Below are 16791 nucleotides of genomic sequence, written 5' to 3' on the forward strand. Positions count from 1 at the left end.
TCCGCCGAGTCATTCCGCTTAGCCCTTATTTGTTTATGTATTTGTTTGGGTGCGTCCGCCCCCGGTTGTGCGCCGAAAGCTCTAGGCGTGCAGAATATTCGTTCTGCGGGCGGCTAGCCTGGTTCACGGAGTGACGAGGGGTCTGGGAAGCGTAGTTTCCCAGAACTACGCAGGGAAGCGTAGTTCTTACGGATGCCAGCACTTAGCAATTAACTGACTCTTTGGATTTCGCCTTCACTTTTTTTTTTTTTTTTTTTTTAAATACCCAGCGACTCTTCCCCACTTTGGCCTGGTCTCGGAAGTCGTCCCCGCAGTCTCCACAATGCCTTTCTTCCGAACCCGGGGGTGCCTGGTTGCCTGCAAGGCTCAGACTCTTGCGTGGATCAGAAAAGCCCACTGAGGAAGCGGCTTCCCTCTCGCCCTGCTCCCTGCAGAGCCCGATGTTTAGTTGCAGCCCATGGAGATCCAATTGGGTTCCGGATCTCATGAAGCCCCACCTCGGACAGGTGAGGAGCCGCGCGTTCAGTAACGGGTTCCCGTGGCGGGTGGGAGCTGTCCCAGCCCGGCGTGCGCCCAGTGTTTAGTCTCCGTTGCCCTCACGCGTCTCAAGCATGCACTGGGCGCGTGACTTGGTTGTGCATTCCGAGTTCTGGCAGTGGGACGCTCACGGAGCCCCCTCTTCTTTCCTGACACGTGCATTTCCCCCTTCTGTCGTGACCGTCACACCAGCCTCTCAATGTTCTTATTTCCCCTTGAAAGTCTTTTCAAGCCCTCTTTGTATCTGCTGTAGGACATAGTTTTTAAAACTAGGATCTTATTTGGATTCAGACACTAGCGTTGGGACGGGAGAGTCCCAAGGGAAAGCTGACCCCGCGGACCTCTATGACCTCTGAGCACAGAACCAGGTATAAGCCCTGAGCCACAGGATGCATTGGCCCAAATTCTTCCCTACCCCTGTCCCCTCCCCCCAAAGAAAGAAAAGGAGAAAAGAAAAAAAAGAACAAGATGCTAACTTTGTCCGCTTACTAGTTCTGTAAGTTGACTTACAGACCTTTTCTGACTTTGGTTTGAGGTCACACCTGGCAGTACTCAGGAGGTTATACTCCCAGTTTGGTACAAGGGCATTGCTCTGGGTGCTGGATACCCTGTAGAGCACTTAGAGCTATCTCCTGCCTGCACTGCTCCCTCCCCCCAGCCCCCCAAAGCAATTCATTTTTTCTCACTTTGTAAGTGCATTTATGAACCCGGAATTCAATTTCTAAGTATCCTATATCTTGGAAGTTTTTACTTTAATATTCAAGGACCTCCAAAACTTAGTGACTAAAACTTCAGAATTTTAAATCATGTTACTTTCTTTTCGGTTCTGTATGTCTTCAGCCTGGACTGGGTTCAGCTAGTCAGTGTTTTTCTTCTAGCCTTTTCTGGAATCATTCATGCAGTCATCTTGCCACTGCTCATCTGGGGCCAAGCTCTAAGTTGCTTTCAGTTACATGTGTCTGACTATCAATGCCACATGTGACTTCGGTCGCTCATCTCCTCTAATAGGTGAGTCCAGTTCAGGCATTTTCACAGTGGGTCTAGTTTTAAAAATCAGTGAGAGGGCTTGTAGATCTGGGGTGTAGAGACATCTTTTCCACGTGTATCTGTTACATTTCCCAACATCTCATTGACCAAAGCAAGACACATGACCAGTGTCCCCCTTTATCACTCCCCATTGTGGAGAGGGCTATGTAGGGACATAGATACTGGATAGGACTCATTAGCACTGTTGTCCTGTTGTTCATCGATTTACTTGAGCGGGAAACATCTTCATTGTGAAACTTGTTACTGTTTTTGGTATTTTGAATATGCCACGGGTAGCTTGCCAGGCTCTGTTGTGCCAGCAGGATACTGTCGGTAGCTTGCCGGGTTCTCTGAGAGGGACGGAGGAATGAAACCCGGGTCTGCTGTGGGCAAGGCAAACGCCCACCTGCTGTGCTATCACTCTAGGCCTCATTAGAGTTCCATTATTACAGCTACCACACAGTCCAAATGACATTCTGTATATAAAACTGAGTACGAACTGGTCTGGAAGTAAAAGTTCTATGAAAAACAGTAACCATCATGGTTAATGAGATCATTGTCATTCTGGCTGTTTAGATATGTTCTGCAGGGTTTCAATTCCACATTGTATTTTACTTAAAATTTTTGATCCTCCCATTGCTGTTGTTTTGCCTGTGAAATTCACTTTGTATTGTTTATTTTACTCTAGAATGATCATTTGCCTCTGCTTAGTCTTGAAGCATCTTTATTTTGGTTTTCTGTTTGGGATAGTTTCTCTTGAATTTGGAATTTGTGTTTTCTTAAGGCTCATAAGCACCAAGTTCTCCTCTTTCATGAGATTTACTACAGCATTGGACCTCCTCCCTGCATTTATGTAATTCATATAGATTGTCTCTTTTACAATATATACAAAATAAGTTTATATCAATAGTAAAACTATGTTCAAATATACTTAATAAAATATGGAAATGCATAAATCAGAAAATTTAAATAACTGCTAGCTGTGTTATTTAGAGATAATCACTGAGATTATTAATATATCTTTCAAATAATTTAATGAATCTTTGATAGTAAATGTTTATTATTTATAATCATAGTTAATTATAATATTAGTTACCAGGAACTGTTAAAAGTGCCGGTGAGGAGTCTGAATGATAGTGCCGCAGGTAGGGCACTTACCTTACATGGGGCTGACCTGGGTTTGATCCTCAGAATCCCATATTGACCCACTATAAGTGATCCCTGAGCACAGAGCCCTGAGCACCTGCTGGGTGTGGACATAAAAGCAAAAATATGAATATAGTCTTAGATTGTGATTATAGTTTTGGACAATATAGACCAGGATGTATCGCTCAGGATTTTAGCAGTAAATAGATAACTCAAAAAGTCAGCCTCTTTACCAATGCTTTCCCAGTGAGTTTATCTTCAAAGTGATCGTGGAAGCAGGGATGGATGGACTCAACAATATGACTTCAATGAGTTCTGCTCATTGAAACTGGCTTTATTAAAGTCACTGCTGTGTGCTAATGCAGCCATCTGCTTAAGGCCAACACTAAGCCCCTAATTAGGTACTATTCTCGTGAGACAAGCTAGCCAGCCACTACAGGGCATATTCATTATATTTAACCCTTCTTTCATGGAGAGGAGAGTGTCTTGTTTTCAAAGAATTATATATCTTATGGATATCTTTTTGTATTAAGTTTAACACCATGGTATTCTCTACAGTATTTCCCTGAAAGGAGCCATTTTACCTAGAAGGAGTTACAGTAATAAAGTCCCATACCTATATATTTGTGATGTATGGGTCTTACCACTTTCCCCATCATCTTGAAGTGGTGAATTACAGTAATTGAGGGTGATTCACCGAGTGTTGTCAAAGAGTTGTCAAAGTGCTGTCAAAGAGGATAGTTTGCATCAAGAGCCCTATTTAATACTTAGTACCACATTCTTTCCCTAAACACCTTTAGGAGTGAACCCTGAGCACTATACTAGGAGTAGCATCCAAGAATGATTGGGTGTGGCCTCTTAAAGAATATAAAAAAACTGATTTAAGAAATATATGCACCGTTTTATTCATTGCAGCATTTTTACAGTAACTAAAATTTGGAAATAACCTAAGAGCCCATCTACAAATGATTTGATTAAAGATGTTGTGATACGAATATATATACAATACCTACACAATATTCAGTTTAAGAAAAATAAGACAATCCTGCCATCTCCAATAATATGGATGTAGCTCGATGGTATTATGCTTAGTGAAATAAGTCAGAAAAAGACAAAACACTGTATGATCTCACTCATACTTGGTATATAGAGAAACTAAAATGATGAAAGACAAGACAAAAACAAACTTTCAGACTATAGATGGAATTAGTGATCACGAGAAGGTAAAGGAAATGGGATCAGGTAAAAGGGATTGATTGAATAGTGAAGGAGAGAATGGGACTTTTAGTGGTAATCCTAATGTAGAATTTATAAATGTTGAGTTGTAATGATACATATCTGAAACTTAATAATGCAGTGCTACTGAGAATTCACTTAAGAATTTACCAAGGTAGAGTTTTATTAGGGACTTTAATCAGTGTGTTTTTGATGGAGGTAGGGAGATGAAAATATTGATTAAAGTGGGCAAAATGGAAAAAAAAAAAGAGGGGCTGGAGCAATAGCACAGTGGGTAGGGTGTTTGCTTTGCATGCGGCCGACCCAGGTACAATTCCCAGCATCCCATATGGTCCCCCGAGCACCGCCAGGAGTAACTCCTGAGTGCATGAGCCAGAAGTAACCCCTGTGCATTGCCGGGTGTGACCCAACCCCCCCAAAAAATAAAAAAGAAACGTATTGTTGGTTAGACTATAGAGAATTACGAACAAGGTCTTACACACTCCTGATTGAACTACTTATTGGCTTAAATGCTTTGGAAATATCTAGTTGAAGTCCCAATCATTGTGATTCAAAGATTATATCACCCAAAGAAATACTGGGATATGTGTACAAAGTCACATTAGTATTGTTTATAAAGCAAACTTGTTGTATATTGAAAGAAAAAAGGTAATTTATAATTTATATCGCACTGTAATAGTGAACATGGATGGACATATATATTCATGTTCAGATATTACGTATATTAACATAAATAAATCTTCTAAACATGTTGCTGAACGAAAAGCAAGTCACAGGATACATGAGGTGTATAATTCCCTAAATGTATAATGCATACAGAAAAATACTATATTTGTTTCTAAGGCTTCCATAGCAAAATATCATGGACTAAATGGCTTAAACAACAAAAAACTTTTTTTCTTAGTTTGATGTGTTAATTTTGGCCATCTATACTTGTAGAAAATTTATAATTTTAGCTTTGATGTTTAGATATACCACTTTTATAGTTAATTTTGGTTACAGCATAAGAATAAGGGTTAGTTTTTGTTCTATCAATTCTGACACTTTTTGGTAGGGTCCATATCTGGTGCTGCTCAGTACTTAATTCCTGCTCTGAACTCAGGGATCACTCCTAGTGGGACTCTAAGGACCATACGAGATGCTGGGAATCAAACTTCCTATTTGCAGACAAGGCAAGCTCCCTACCCCTGTATTATTTCTCCAGCCATATTTCTAACACTAAAGCAATAATATTTTGGGGCCATACTTGGCAATTCTCAGGACTGCTCTTGGCTTAGTGCTTAGAGGCCACTCCTGATGGTGCTCGGGGACTGAATATCACCACTACCAAGCATTAAATCTGGGCCTCCAGCATGCAAAGAATGTGCTCCAACTCTTTGATTTGTCTCCCTAACCCCTCCCCTTTTTTGTTTGTATTTTGTTTTGTCTCAGTGGTGTTCAGGGCTTACTCCTTGCTCAAGGATAACTCCTGGAGGGCTCTAGGAACTATCTCTAGGATTGAACCAAGGTCAGCTGTGTGCAAGGCCAGAGCCTTACCAGCTGTACTATCTTTCCCGCCCTACTTTCTGTTGAAATTTGATTGTTCTTTCAATATTGAATTATTTTGGCGATTTTGTTGAAGATTACTTGGTCATGTATGTTTGGATCTACTTATGGACTCTGTTCTTTTCCATTAATGGTTGTGTCTTCTGTAGAACGGTACCACACATTGAACTGTTTTGCTTACCAGAGCTTTATAATAAAGCTTGAATCAGGTAGTATAATATCTCTGTTTGCTTTTCCTTTTCAGAATTATCTGGACTCTTCTGTGTCTTTCTACATAAAGTTTGTCAATGTTTAAAAAAATCCTGCCAAGATTTTAATTACATTTGCATAGAATCTTTAGATCATTTGGGAGAGAATTCTCTATCCTAACAATTTAAATCTTCCTGTTTGTAAAAGAATATATTAGGTGTTAATTTAACTTTTAGCAGTTTTTATTATCCAGATGTAGAAAATATGTTGTTTGCATGGATTTTGTTACTTTAGAGCAGTTGAAAAAGTTTTAAATTCAGGCTCTAGTTTTTCATTGTCAGTATTTGAAAATACAGTTATACAGTTAGCTTTTATATATTGCTCTAATAAACGCATTTACAAGTTCCAATTTTTTTCCAGATTACTTAAGATTTCTTTTAGACACAGTTACGTAGTCTATAAGCAAAGAGCTTAAATTTTTCTTTCTTATTAATAGTTATGTGCTCCAGTTGTACTTTATCTCAGATTCCATTGGCTAGTAATATTGAATAAGAGTTGTGTAGTCTTGAACATAAGTGTTAAGAGAAAGCATACTTGGCTCTGTTCTCTTATTTCCAGGAGAAAGGTGTTCACTACGTATGATACTGCTGTTTTTACTTTGCTTTTTTGTGGTGCTTACTTTATATATAAAATATATTTAATGTTTAGATTTAAATATACAGTCTTCTCATTTGTTTTTTTTTCATTTGTTTTTGTTTGTCTTATATTCTGCATTTTTTTCTGTTTCATCCTTTTTTAGGTACAAAAAACATGTACCTAATTTTTTTACTTCTGAGATTTTTGTTTTTATCAGCTTGTTCATTATGGATCCTTTTGTTATTTAATGTTGCCCTGAAGCAACCCTTCTCAAGTGGTCCCTTGGGATTTTCAGGTTTTGCCCTTGAAACTAATCTGTGCTGTTTGTTAGCTCTCTAGCCCACACTATTAATGATTGCTATGATCCATTAATGATTCTTCGTAGTTTACCTTTCAAGTTTAATTTAGTGTATTTTTAAACTATTTTATTGAGTCACTGTGATAGACCCTTTCAAAATTGTTCATGACTGGATTTCAGTCATGGAGTATTCCAACACCCATCCCTCCACTAGTGTACATTTCCCAGCACCAGTGTCCCCAGGTTCCCTCCTATCATCCCCCAGTCCTCACCCCTGTTGGAGAACTTCCATAATGTGATGTTATTTTGCTAGTAAATATCGAGTTATTTCCTCTAGAATTTGTAGCATAAAGAACACGTTCCATTTGGATTCTGTTTATTGTTCCAGATGGTGAGACTAGGACCAGAATTGGAGAGCCAACTTCAGGGGAGAAAATTACAGTAAAATTTGAACCATTGACTCAAGAATCTGGCTACTCTAGAGATGATATTCCCCAGGATTCAGAATGCAAAGAGTTCTGTGGATTGACGGATAAATTAAATGAAAATAACCAAAACCACTTTAAAAGAACACAGTATAGCTGTAATGAGTGTGGGCAAAGCTTTGCTTGGAATACAGAATTTATAAGACATCAAAGAGCCCATCAGGAGAAACCCTATAAATGTGATAAATGTAGAAAGGCATTTAGTGTAAGCTCAGCTCTGATTCTTCATCAAAGAATTCATACTGATGAAAAACCCTATCCTTGTAGATGGTGTATTAAATGTTTCAGTAGGAATTCAGACCTTATTAAACATCAGAGAGTCCACACCGGTGAAAAACCTTATAAATGTGATGAATGTGGGAAAGCTTTCAGTCAGAGCTCAGATCGTACTATACATCAGAGAATCCATACAGGAGAAAAACCCTATCAGTGCAATCATTGTAGTAAAAGTTTTAACCAGCGCTCAGATCTGATTAAACATAAGAGAATTCATACCGGAGAGAAGCCTTATAGATGTAACCAGTGTAACAAACATTTTAGTCAGAGTTCGGATGTTACAAAACATCAAAGAATACACACTGGTGAAAAACCGTATAAATGTGATGTATGTGGAAAAGCCTTCTGTCAGAGCTCAGATCTTATTCTGCATCAGAGAATCCACACTGGAGAGAAACCTTACCCATGTGATCAGTGTAACAAAAGTTTCAGCCAGAACTCAGATCTTATTAAACACCGAAGGATTCACACTGGAGAGAAACCCTATAAGTGTAATGAGTGTAAGAAAGCTTTTAATCAGAGCTCAGTCCTTATTCTGCATCAGAGAATTCACACTGGAGAGAAACCTTATCCATGTAACCAATGTGACAAAACCTTCAGTAGACTTTCAGATCTAATTAATCACAAACGAATTCACACTGGAGAGAAGCCTTATTCATGTAAGCACTGCAGTAAAATGTTTAGTCGACGATCAGATCTTGTTAAACATCATAGAATTCATACAGGTGAGAAACCCTACAAATGTGATGAGTGTGGAAAATCCTTCAGTCAGAGTTCAAGCCTCATTCTTCATCAGAGAATTCACACTGGAGAGAAACCTTATCCGTGTAGCGTTTGTATTAAGAGTTTTAGTCGTCGTTCAGATCTTGTCAAACATAACAGAATCCACACTGGGGAGAAGCCATACACATGTAATCAGTGCAATAAAAGCTTTAGTCAGAGCTCAGACCTTACCAAACACCAGAGAATTCACTCTGGGGAAAAACCCTATCGTTGTGATATTTGTGAGAAAGCCTTCAGTCAGAGTTCTGACTTTGCTCTTCATCAGAGAACGCACATGGGAAAAAACTAGATTCCTGCACAGATTAGTAAAAGTCTCAGAACTCCAACTTTACCAGACACTAACAAGTCCTCACTGGTGGAAATACAACTGTAATGCGTGTGAGAAGGCTTTCAGTGCTCAGCTCTTACAGTGAATCAAAGAAGCTACACTGGAGAGAAACCTTATCCATGCAGTGTTTATACTAAGAGTTTTAGTCATTGTTCAGACCTTGTCAAACATCACAAAATCTACCCTAGGGAGAAGCTATATGCATGGTATCAGTGCAATAAAAGTTTCAGTCAGAGCTCAGATCTTACCACACACCAAAGATTGCACTTTGGGGGAAACCCTATCATTGTGATAGTTGTGAGAACGCTTTCATAGTTCTGACCTTACTCTTCATCAGATAATTCACACAGGAGAAAAAACTAGATTCCTGCACACGGTGTAGCAAAAATTTCTGTCAGAACTCAGACCTTATCAAACACTAGCAAGACCAATATAGCACTGTTGGCACTGTCATCCCATTGTTCATAGATTTGCTCGAGTGGTCACCAGTAATGTCTCCATTGTAAGACTTCTTTTACTGTTTTTGGCATATTGAATATGCCATGGATAGCTTGCCAGGCTCTGCCATGCGGGCAGGATACTCTCAGTAGCTTTCCGGCCTCTCCGAGAGGACAGGAATTGAGCCCAGGTCGGCTTCGTGCAAGGCAACCGCCCCTACGGGCTGTGCTCTTGCTCTAGTAAAATCTGGGAGGAAAATCTTTAGAAATACAATGAGTGTGGGAACGCTTTTAGTCCATGCTCAGTTCTTATCCTGCATCAGAGGAGCCACACAGGGGAGAAATCAGATCTATGTGGCTACTGTGGGAAAAAGCTTTAGTCGACATTCAGATGTCATTAGCCCTCAAAGAATCCACACTGGTGAATGGCCATATGATTGTAACTCACATGGGAGAGTTTCAGCACATGCACTGATCTTACAGAATGCGAGAGAATCCATCTGGAGCCAGAACCCTACACGTGTGTTCAGTGCAGCAAACTGAAGTTTAGCCAACTCTGGCCTTACTAGTTGAGCATGAATGAGAAAATTCTTTCTGAGGAACACAGTACGGATATGCTGAATGTAGAAAAACCCTTCAGTTTTGCACCAGGTTTATTTAGTACTAAAAACACTATCAGAAAAATAAGGCTGCTATTGGTGATTCAGAAAAAGGTTTTAATCAATGCTCAACTCCTGTGAAAATTTAAAAACCACTGCTTCGAAAATATTTCAGTTTTACATGAAGATTAAGAACTTAAGATATTGATATTATTAAGCTTAAGAAAAAAATCTGATATTCAGCTCACTTCGTCAGCTTCAGTTCCAATATACTAAAATGGATTGATACAGAGAAGCTTAGCATGGCCCCTGCACAAGGATAACATGCAAATTTGTGAAGCATTCCATATTTTTTTTTAAATTCAGACAATATTATGATCTAATAAACTTTATTTTTTAAAATGTCTCAGGAGAAATTTTATAATTTGTAGTAACACCTTCAATGGGAGTAAAATTTTTTACTGAATATCAGCAATAGCAAAATTCCTATCTGCGATGGTGTAAGAAAAACTACTTTTTAAACATTATTCACAAGGGGAGAGTTGTAAGAAATGTATAACTATTAATGCAGAACTTTATCTGATATTATAAAAATAGATTATGTAATCAGAACTCAGGAGGAAATGTATGAGTGCCATAATATCAAACTTCGAGTCCATATTACCTTTTGCATATGAAATGTTATTTTTCTATTTTTAAATTTTATTCTCATCAGGTTGTTCACGTTGATTATATTCAATATTTCAACACCAATCCCACCACCATTACACCTTCCCACCACCATTATTTCAGATTTTCCCAGCACCATTCAAGCCTGCCTGCCAGGGACAGAATCTAGATACTTTATTTTCTGTTGCTTATTAAGAATATCATGAAAGGTTGCATGGCTGCAATAGTGGCCGCGTGCTTCTGGAATTGTAAAATTGTAAATGGTTGGGGTCAAGAGACACCTCTGTAGGGAGCAAATCTATTTTGAGATTCATTTGGGGGTCTCTGGATCAGGGCTGTTGATGCACTGAGATGGTGCCTGGAGGCAGGTCGTGGGCGTGACAGCTGGGACCCCAAGCTGGTGGGGAGAGGGGAAAGGACAGCCCGTCTCTGCCACCACCAAGTGGCTTGGAGTCATAGTCCTTGAACCTGTGTACCTGGGTTTTGCTTCTGGAAGCTCGTGGCCAATGGGGTTTCATCTGGAGTGGGCACAGAACACATACCCACTCCATCTGAGGTGCCCCGGTGGAAATGACTTGGTACAGGGTTCAGAGAGATCTCTGGTGAACTGCTGTCTTCCGGGATTCACTGCTGTGTCTCTGGATCAAGGCTGTAGCTGCACTGAGATGGCCATAGAATGTTATTTTAGAGAGTGTATGGAAAATTTAAAACTCATCCCCTATCTTAATTGGCATTTACTCTACACTTATTTCCAGATGACCATAGAATTGTACATTATGTTCATGCTATTATTCATTAAGTTTCCTGTGTATAAGCAAGTTAAACTTCTGATATTAAACTTACGAATACATAACTACAGTACTCCATTTTCCCAGAAATATTTTTGGTCTAGTTTTTGTTTTTCTTATCATGAGATTTCAGGACACTGGATTTTTGTCCTCCGTAATTTAGCCCTGAGGGCTAAGGAGCTAGCTCTAAGGTCTAGAATCCATGCCTGCCACATGAGACTCCAGGTGGACTCCTCAGTCCACATGGTCCCCATAGTGGTCCCCAGTACCCCTGAGCCCCAGTAGCACTGTATCAGTGAGCCCAGGAATGTCTGGCTAGCGCAGCTGAGCCAAGTGTCACCAAGACAAGTGTGCCCACGTGGGCACAGCTCGAGAGTCCTCCTCCTCCCACCAAAAAAAAAAAAAGCCACCAACTAGAATGATTTTAAATATCACTTCTTCAGTGTTATTATTTAATCACAGCTTGTAAAATATGGGAAATAATTTTATTTCATATGTCATAGTGTGAAGATATCTGTATCTTGATATCTATCTAATATTCAGATGAATTTTGAATTTTTTTAACACCTAAAAAATGAAAATACCAATTGTCTATTTTTGTTCAAGTGGCAACATCTATCAGACTTCTGACATGGATATTAATGATACGCTACACATATATAAGGTTTTCAACAAACATTAGAAAAATTTTGAAAGAAAAACTTTTATAAACTGTTGTTCTTTAACCATTTGTTAAAGCTTTTCTATTATCATTCCCTTTGAACATTCCCCCTAATTAAACAATTAACAATTCATTTTCTAACAGACATTTTAAATTACTACCTCTAAGGAACTTTTTTAGATTCTATAGTAATAATCATCACTGTGACTGTCATCCCGTTGCTCATTGATTTGCTCGATCAGGCACCAGTAACATCTCCATTGTGAGACTTGTTACTGTCTTTGGCATATTGAAAATGCCGTGGGCAGCTTGCCAGGCTCTGCCGTGTGGTCGAGATACTTTCTTGTCTTGTTTATCCAGGTGTGATATCCTGCACCCCGTATGGTCCCTCAGACCCTGCCAGGAGTGGTTACTGAGTGTAAGTCCTGGGTAAGCCCTATGCAATGATGAGTACCCCCACCCACCAAAAATTGGCTATACTCTAGGAGTAGCATTAGAAGAAAATGAGCGTAGGCTAAGACTACATCTGAAACACCTTTGAGTCAAGTCTGCTCCTAATCTAGCTGCCACTTAGAGAAGAAAGGGTGAATACTCTCTGGATAATAACAGCTAGATCCAGAGACTAAATTTTTTTAAGCACAATATCCAGTATTTAATTAAAAAACACCAGCATCCAAGCCAGAGATATGATTCAATGGTACAGTGTGTGCCTGCACACACATCTGGGCTCGGCCCCAGCACGACATACGGACACACCACTAATAGTATTGGGCCAGGGCACATGGCTTGAATTCCCTGCATATGATTCCCAGGAACCACTGAATACTGTTTCAGTGACCCCTGGTTGTTGGTCCCGAACACCACCAGATTGACTCTGTCCCCTGTGGGGATATGGGACCCACAACAGCAATAAAATTACCAGTTAGCTGTATGTTCAAAAAATAAATGAGTGAGGCAGTGGTGTGGTCTCTCCTACCACGTGCATTTGGTGGCCATGGGCTGCTTTCCCACCCCGGCCTGCAGCTGCCGCCAACAGACACATGCAGGAGGAAACAGGGCCGCCAGGCTGGTTGGTGATCAGTCACAGTTCATTCCAATCTCTGCCTCCTTTCCTTACCCATTCTCTTATTCCTCCTGTCCCCCATGCTACTCTCATCTCGTGCTCAGTCTTGCCACCTTAGTCTAGACCCCAATCTCCAAACATGGAAGTAGCAACTATACCTAGGTCAGATAGCACAATCAATACATGTAAAGCCCTTCTCCCTTTCAGAGGAAGTTCTTCTAGGACAAAGATCCCTGCTAAGAGATCCGCTCAAAGGCGGAATTTCATCTAAGGGTGGGAAATGTTTCTCCTTTCCTTAGTCCAACAGCCATTTAAACATCTTAATTCTACTTCTTAATAACATTAGTCATTTTGTATGGACACAGTGAGATGTATTACTTGTAAGGTGGCTTTCCTGGGGACATCTTCCTATAGATCCCAGACTATAGTGCTCAGACCAGATTAGTCTTTCCTAACCCTAGCAGGGTCCTATAATGACACAATTTGTCTATGACCATGGCTCTTATAGTTAAGTAGTATGGCGCTTGGCCTTTCCCATTTCAATGTCAGGGTAGCTTACAACTTGCTCTGGGTCCATCCAGTCCCTTGGTCAGGATCCTGCTTTCTGGATGCTAGGAACTAAAGGCAACTGAGGCATAAGTTGAGTAAATATGACAGATGCCAAGAATTTATTTGGAGTCAACTAACACCCAAGTTACAAAATCATTGCATAACTGTCTTCCTGTGTCTACACAAAAAGGGCATTGCTCTGAACTATGCAAAGGACATAGGAAAAGATAAAAGCGATATTTCACTTACAAATACAAATCCAGAGGTCTCTGGAGTTTGACTTTACAAGTCACTGCTTAGGGGAAATCAGTGATTAACAGAGAACGCAGAGCACAGAGAAGTTAAAGATAAACACAAAGGAATTGGAGTGCCTTGGGATCACTGTGAATGGTGTAACTCAATAAATCTAAGCTCCCTCAGCAAGGCATAAAGGACATACCAATGTTATCTTACAGTTAGCATCAGAGACATTAATTGGATCTCTCTCACACACAAGACAACATGTTTCAACATGAGTTAGGAAACAGAATAAGTACCTAGCTCTGTTCTCTAAGAGGACCTAGGAGCAAAGCCATGTCATCAGTATATACACATCATCTCTGTATCAATTTTATTTTTTGTATTATGGGTTGTATCTTATTTATATAGCATAATTTTTTATTGTTGTTAGATGTCAGACACTGTTGGGTGCCAGGTAGTTTGAATGTATACTTGAATTTTGTTTGGGCCTGTGTTTGAATAACTTTGGACATTTTTAGCCTTCCAAATCTGTCTTTTTGGTAATTTTAGTCTTGCGTTTATTTTCCCTACAAAGGGGAAAGAAAAATCCACTCTTTTAACCCAGTTTCTCTACCATACTATTATTGCTCTTTGAACCTGGATAATAGTTACTAGTTCTAAGACTTTTAGTAACATTGAGGCTTATCCATTTGAGGCCGATTGAGCCCACCAGGATTGTGACAACCAGGAATGTATCTCTTCAAGGGGACAGATTTGCCCATTTGGCCATCACTCTTTCTGCACAGATGATTGATGGTCCTCTCTCTGGCTCTGAAAATTCCAGTAATTTTTCCACTCCAATTCTTTAGGATGATTCTTTCTCTTCCCCTGATGTAGGATAATATTGGTTTGTCCTTTCCGCCTTGCCACAGGGAGCTTAGGTTTATTGGGTTACTCCCATCACAGTGCTCCCATTTGTTTACTTGTAACTTCTTTGTTGATTGCTCCCCCAACCTGCCAATTACCTTTGCCTCTTGATCAGACTCTGTTGACTTGTAAATATTGTTTTTCTCCTTTCCTTAGTCTGATAACTTAATTAACATCTTAACATCTTAATTCTACTTTTTAATATTAGTTATTTTGTATGGACACAGTAAGAGATACATTGAGCTTGTAGAGTGGCTCTCCTGGGGACATCTCACCAGACTCAGACTACAGTGCTCAGGCTTCATTAATCATTCCCCATCCTTGCAGGGTCCGGATCTAGTTATTACTTTTTGGATCATGACAGAATTTGTCCACGACCATGCTCTTAACTTACAGTTAAGCATTATGGGACTTTGGCCAGGCCAACTTTGATGCCAGGGTAGCACATAGCTCACAGCTTGCCCTGGGTCCAACCAGGGCCTTGTCAGGACCCTGCTTTTGGGGATCTAGGAAGGGCAAGTGAGGCTCAAGTAAAGAGAACAGATGTCCAGGAGGTAATATTATCTGGAGTCAACTCACTCCAAAGTTACAAAAACATAGCATTAACTGTCTTCCTGTGTCTATACAAAAAGGATGTTGCTCTGAATTAACTCTGTAAAGCACTTAAGGAGAAGAGAAAAACAATATTTACAAGTCAACAGAGTATGAAGGAGGCAAAGGTAATTGACAGGTTGGGGGAGCAATCAACAAAGAAGTTACAAGTAAACACAGAGGAATGGGAGTAACCCAATAAACCTAAGCTCCCTGCAGCAAGGCGGAAAAGACAAAGCAATGTTTTCCTTCACCCCTCAAACACACAACCCTGGGAATTTATCACATGCTCAGCAGTACTCTGCGGATTTCCAGTGTTAATGTTTAGCTCTCTCCTCTGTTGTGCTTCTCAGCAAAGCTAGCCACCTTGGCCACCTAGCACTCTTTGCACCATCTTCACAACTGAAGGAGACTCTCTGCCAGGCTCTGAGAGTTCTTTCCCTGTGAAGAAACTCCAGCTAATGAAATGAGGTGACCCACGTTTACATTTACTTCATTTGTTTCCCTTCTCTGTGGGATACCATCTTCCCTCATCTTAGTTTCTTTCTGATATAGTTTGTTCCGGCTCCTTAGTTAGCTAAACAGCAAAACTGTTCCAAAGGATTTTGTGTGAGTTAGAAAACACAAAGAAAAAACAGCATATTTACATGTTAATTAAAATCAGGAAGAGGAAGATTTAATGAGGTGAGAATTATTGTAGTACACTTTTCAATAGTTTAGAATCAGTTCAAGAGGATAGCCTTAGGCAAAAGCACAATTGAAGACAGGATTAAGAAACCACAACATGGACACTTAAACATATATTTTCCTGTTGTAAATAATATAAAAACATTTGATTGTAACAAGAACATCAAAATGTTAGTGGGATGTTATTAGTATAACGGACTCGTGTGTGATTCACTGGGTTACTTTATTATTATTTTCATTTTGGGGCCACAGGCTCAGAGCTTATTCCTGGCTATGCACTTAGGAATTATTCCCAGCAGTCCTCAGGGGACAATATGGGATGCTGGGGATCAAACCCAGGTCGACTGTGTGCAAGGCAAGTGCCCTACATGCTGTACTATTGTTCTGGCCCCATGGGTTACTTTTTAATGCTCTCTGAACTTTTTTTTTTTTTTGGTTTTGTGGTCTCACTTGGCTGTAATCAAGGTTCACGGCCTGGTGGTACTCAGAATATCATAGGCAGTGCTGGCCTATGATACCTTACACAGGGCAACCCTTTTAACTATTTCTGTGGCCCCAGAAGATAAACATTTTAAAAACTAATCAGGGCCAGAAAGTACAGGGGTAAGGTGCTTGCCTTGCATGTGGCAGATCTGGTATGATCACCAGCATCACATTTGCTATCTGGACTATAAAGATAGCTGAATGTGTGTGTAGAAATAAAAGATAGCTGGGTACTTTTTAAAATATTATTTCTGGGACTGGAGGGATAGTCGAATGGGGAGGGCACTTCTCTTGCATGCAGCTGACTTGGGTTCGATCCGCAGTACCTCATATGGTCCTGAAGATGTCTACCAGAAGTGATCCCTGAGCACAGAGCCAGCAGTAAGCCCTAAGCACTGCCAGGTGTGGCACAAAAACAAATTATTTTCTAACATCACCCATACATGTATTCCCTTGCCACAATCCTCTAATAGTTTCCCATCTCATTCAAATGTCATGGTCCTACCATGATTAATGATTAATCAGGTCTTCTGTGATTTGGCTGTCAAGCTCATCCATTTCTTACTCTGGCCTCATCCAGTTTTCCATCATGTTCACTCACTTCCAGCCTGCTTGCTGTTCCTTGAACAAATC

General features: G+C 40.0%; 2 protein-coding genes and 1 non-coding gene across 4 annotated transcripts in view; 2 read left to right on the top strand and 1 right to left on the bottom strand.

Annotated features, from left to right (window-relative positions):
- The window catches only part of ZNF397 (zinc finger protein 397), a 40815-nt gene extending 32071 nt beyond the window's left edge, over positions 1-8744 (top strand). Inside the window, exons 2-3 of one of the 2 annotated variants that reach the window (XM_055125541.1) lie at positions 270-506; positions 7002-8744. In XM_055125541.1, coding sequence (XP_054981516.1) covers positions 458-506; positions 7002-8446 — 1494 coding nt within the window. In that variant the 5' untranslated portion in view covers positions 270-457 and the 3' untranslated portion in view covers positions 8447-8744. The remainder of the gene's footprint in view (positions 1-269; positions 507-7001) is intronic. The other variant, XM_004606072.2, reaches the window with a different exon arrangement.
- The window catches only part of LOC101555885 (zinc finger protein 24), a 71590-nt gene that overhangs the window by 19896 nt on the left and 34903 nt on the right, over positions 1-16791 (bottom strand). The window lies entirely within an intron of this gene.
- On the top strand, positions 9773-9875 carry LOC129402852 (U6 spliceosomal RNA). Its single transcript, XR_008628889.1, has one exon. It is a non-coding gene; the product is annotated as a U6 spliceosomal RNA (small nuclear RNA).

The sequence above is a fragment of the Sorex araneus genome, chromosome 2 (genome assembly GCF_027595985.1).
Source record: "Sorex araneus isolate mSorAra2 chromosome 2, mSorAra2.pri, whole genome shotgun sequence".
NCBI lineage: Eukaryota > Metazoa > Chordata > Mammalia > Eulipotyphla > Soricidae > Sorex > Sorex araneus.